This window comes from Tupaia chinensis, unplaced genomic scaffold (genome assembly GCF_000334495.1).
Source record: "Tupaia chinensis unplaced genomic scaffold, TupChi_1.0 Scaffold000047_1, whole genome shotgun sequence".
In the NCBI taxonomy this organism is placed as follows: Eukaryota; Metazoa; Chordata; class Mammalia; order Scandentia; family Tupaiidae; genus Tupaia; species Tupaia belangeri.
This window is the reverse complement of record NW_006159505.1, coordinates 461,621-466,002: the sequence shown is the minus strand read 5'-3', so window position 1 is coordinate 466,002 and position 4,382 is coordinate 461,621. Positions and strand designations below refer to the sequence as shown.

Below are 4,382 nucleotides of genomic sequence, written 5' to 3'. Positions count from 1 at the left end.
GGCCTCCGCGGTGGGTGGTGATTTCTCGTTTTCTGTCTCTCTGTCTCTCTCTCTCTCTGTCTGGCAAGCACGTACGCCCTATGGCAAACCCCCCCCCCCCCAAAAAAAAAAAAAAAGATGATTTCCTGAGCAGAAAGGATGTGTGGATGCTGGTGCAGTAACCAGAAATCCAGTGTGGTTGTGTGTGTGTGTGTGTGTGATCTATAGCTAGAGAAGAGTCATCCGTTGAAGAATCTGACTCAGAAAACAAAGGAAAAAGACCAGATTCCCACGGAGAGGGTAAGGAAGGGAGAAGGGTAGAAAAGGGAAAATATCCCAGACTCGCTGAAGTCCAGAGACAGTCAACGGGAGAAAATGGCCAAATTAGGATGCCCAGAACCTATTCTGTGTGATAAAATATTAATTCTATCTGTTTAACACAAGAAACTGATTTTCAGATGAAGGAATGTTTTCAAGGCTGTGCACCTGGCAGGTGTTAGAGTAGGCACTTATCAGAAATGTCCATTTCTGTTAACTGCTGAATGCAATACCCCTTCCTAGATTTGTACCTTCCTGTGAGTTAAATGCAAACCACTCATGAGTCCAAATTCTAGTTGAAGAATATTGCAGGTACCAGGCTTCCTTGGCTCTAATGGTAACTCCAGAAATCTCTGGATCCTTGTGTCTCAGAGGGAAGCCTCTGTTCTCATCTCACCTGCAGCATCTCCAGGGCTGAGGCCCGACTTCTACGCTCCACCTCTGAGATTAGCTCCTGCAGGGCCTGACTCTGCTGGACCAGCTCCGCCTCCATTTCTCCCAGGATTCTCAGCTGTTCCTTTTCATTCTCATCTAGCTTCTGCAGCTGCCTCTGTTCCTCTTCATCCAGGAAGTTTTTCTGCTGTACAAACTCTGCATGAATCCTCAGTTTGTGTGTCTCAACCTCTCTCTGTGGTGTCAAGAGAAAAGGAAGGTGATTTATTTATTTATTTATTTATTTATTTATTTTATTTTATTTTATTTTTTTAATCAAACTCTCCCAAATATGAGGTGTTGGTACTTACTTCTATTTCCTGGAAACTACACACACACACACACACACACACACACACACACACAGAGTTCCTCTGCAGAGGACGTAGGTTGGTGAAGTTTCTGAGGGGAACAGGACTGGTGGTTGTGGGGAAACACTGTAGCTGCCCTATAACCCCAGCTTCATGAACCTATGGTTCAGAGATTTCCATCAACCTCTCTTTTAAAATCCAGACAACATTTAAATGTGTCCTTCTGCCATCATATCTCAGTGAAAGAGTAGCATCTATTCCCATCTCTGGCAACCAAACAAAGACTCATAATAGCATTCCTAAATCCTGGAACAGGATGGCTTTGGGATATTCTTTGCTTGCTCTCTCCTACCAATAACTGAAAATTCACCTGATGACACAGAATGATCTGTTCTGCCTCCACAACCTGACTCACCCTTCCCTGTTCCAAATCTTCCTCTTTTGGGTCTATTGGTCATCAATTCTTTCTTGTCCTTTATAATCCTCGACATGCCCCAACTTTACCTACAAGCCAGTGAAGAACAAGTTTTAATGATCCATTACACTCTGAACTAGTGATCTGGTCACGGTTAAGCAACTACTTGGTCAGACTAATTTTTCTGTATCAGGTTGTGATGGTTCCCTTAAGTCTGTTCCACACAGCCTTGCCATTTCCCTCAGCGTTTGGATTCTCTACTGAGACACCTCTGTCCCAGACACTGGGGCATTAATGCTGCCATTCCGGAGATGGCTTAGATGAGCACAGACCTTCAGCACTTTCTCCTGATCTTGATCTTTGTGCCTATTGGGAGTTGTCTTTTGAGCCTTCATCCTTTTTATTTCCCTCTGTCTGGAGACTTAGAGGATGATTGTTCTTGGATAGTTGGATATACCAACCATATCACTGCTTAGCTAGGCACAGCTATGGTCAAGTTGTCTGGAGTCCAGGAACCTGCCCAGTCTTCCAATATAAATCTCCTCCCAGGCATGACTTGCCTTCCAGTTTGCTCTCTTTGTTGCAACATCCACTTCCAACTTCTCAGCCACCTCTTGCTTTTTTCTTAACTTCCCTAATGCCACCTGAAGCTTCTCCTGTAGAGATAAGATAGTAGATTAATCCCAAATCACATCAAGAAGTAGAGTGGGGTGGCATGGGTAGGAAAGATCATACTGTTTTGTAGGAAAAGCTTCAGTGCAGAACAGGGGAAAGGACTGAGTCTGACAGGGCTAATTATTATGTGAATGGGAGGATATCAGAAAAAGCCCAAATGTGTCTTACAAAATACATTATTGGGGTGGCCGGGGTGGGGTGTTATTCATTCCTGACTGATCAGGAGGCTATGGGAGGCATGATCTTTGCAGCATTCTCACACAGCATATTCCCTGCTCCTGGGGAATGAGAAAGTTGTGTCTGGCCTGCAATTTCCCTTTAGATTGGAGATGGGATGAGGGAAGTACCCTTCCTTTCCTCAACCCCTCAAATCTAGAGTTGACTCATCCCCAGCTCTGGGGAACAAGCACTTACAGGGCCCACTTTCTTTCCTCCTGTTTGTGTCTTGGGGCTAAGCCTCACCTGGTATTCCTGAGCAGCATCCTCAAGAGGGACCATGGAGTGGCCACGGTGTTTTCGGGACTGTGCACACACCCAGCAGAGGGGCTTCCCATCTTTCTCACAGAACAGGTGAAGTTTCTCTCCATGCACTGTACATTGTTCCCCTTGTGTTTTCTCCTTGGCATTCTGGCTGATTTGCCTAAGGTTTTCCATCATGTTGGCAAGCTGCCGATTGGGCCGGCAGTTCCTGACCAGAAAGTGCTTCCGGCACACAGGACAGACACTGCCTCCATTTTTCCCGACCTGAGAGATGCATTCCTGGCAGAAGCTGTGACCACAGTCAATGCTCACAGGCTCTTCCATGGGATCCAGGCAGATGGAGCACGTGACCTCCTCCCACATCATTGCTAGGGGCTTTGCTGAAGCCATGGTGGTGTTATGCAGCACAGTGGAGACCTCGAAGGGGCTGGTGGGGCAAGAAGGAAGGGAAATGAGAAGACAAGAAAGTCTGCATAAGAAAAACAGGGATCCAGGCAGATGGAGCACGTGACCTCCTCCCACATCATTGCTAGGGGCTTTGCTGAAGCCATGGTGGTGTTATGCAGCACAGTGGAGACCTCGAAGGGGCTGGTGGGGCAAGAAGAAAAGGGAAACGAGAAGACAAGAAAGTCTGCATGAGAAAAACAAAATGATGCAAAGGGAAACACGAGGGAGTATAATCTGGAGGGATGAAAAACGTTAGCCTGAATAATCATAGCCTGTCCTCCATAGGCCAGCCCATTGATCTATCTAGTCAGGCAGAGGGGGAAACAGTCCCCAAAAGACGCAGAGAGAACTGGCAGGAACCTTAATAATAAAGCTGTTTACAATTACAATTTCATGATGTCCATTCCAGCTTAAACCCTCAGTGCCCAGGCATTTCCCAGCCATCTTCTCCTGTCTCAGGCCACCAGGCTTCCATGTTGCTAAGAAGCTAATCATAAAATGACGGTTTAGTGTGTGTTTTCCATGTGTGACAGAATGTGCTACATGCTTTGCATACATCTTTATGAATCTTTACAACAATGTCAGGAGTCAGGTATGTATACATACACATGAATATTTACATGCATTATAATTTATTCTCCCTTTTTCTTCCTTCATTTTTATTTTTACTTTTTAAGTTTTTCTGGAAAGGCCTATACTGACCACAGAGGTAGAGGGAGACAGAGGGGGAGAAATGTGGCATGGTTACACCATAATCCCATCTCCATTTCTCCATCCTTGTTGGAATTTTGACCATGCACATGCACCAGGTATGTTTTTCAAGCTGCCAGTGCTGGGATTGGAACCGCTGGGTCACTGGCCATGAGGGATCTGGTTCCCTTAGCCACCAGACCACAGAACTTGCCCTGATACATTCTTATGTATATTCATATCTATGGATGTACATATGTATATGTGTCTGTGCTTTGTATGCACACAGGTGTACACATGTATACACGGATATGTGAGTACACACACACGGATGTGTGACCAGTACTTCCTGGGCTCCACACCTAGCTCCTTTCCTCTAGAATACAGAGGAGTCTTGACACCATACATTTCTAGTTGAGCACCCTAAACAGCCTGACCCTCTCACCTCCAGGAGGCAGCTTTGTGGATGGCAGACTGGTGGCTAGCTGACCTCTCCCGCCCTGGGTCATCAGGTCACCCTCCGGACTAGGCTGGCTCTCCCGGATTCACTGTCGCTCATCCCTGCTCAGGTGCCAGTTCCAGAGCAGCCCAAGCTCCCTGCAGGTGACTTGGAAGTCAAGCACCCCAGCCTCCCC

General features: G+C 46.4%; 1 protein-coding gene across 1 annotated transcript in view; it reads right to left on the bottom strand.

Moving 5' to 3' along the window:
• The window catches only part of TRIM21 (tripartite motif containing 21), a 10,206-nt gene extending 7,173 nt beyond the window's left edge, over positions 1 to 3,033 (bottom strand). The window contains exons 1-3 of the mRNA XM_006140909.3: positions 2,593 to 3,033; positions 2,016 to 2,111; positions 695 to 925 (exon numbers count right to left, since the gene is read on the bottom strand). Of these exons, the coding sequence (XP_006140971.1) occupies positions 695 to 925; positions 2,016 to 2,111; positions 2,593 to 3,000 (735 nt within the window). The 5' untranslated portion in view covers positions 3,001 to 3,033. The remainder of the gene's footprint in view (positions 1 to 694; positions 926 to 2,015; positions 2,112 to 2,592) is intronic.
• Between the last annotated feature and the right edge of the window lie 1,349 nt (positions 3,034 to 4,382).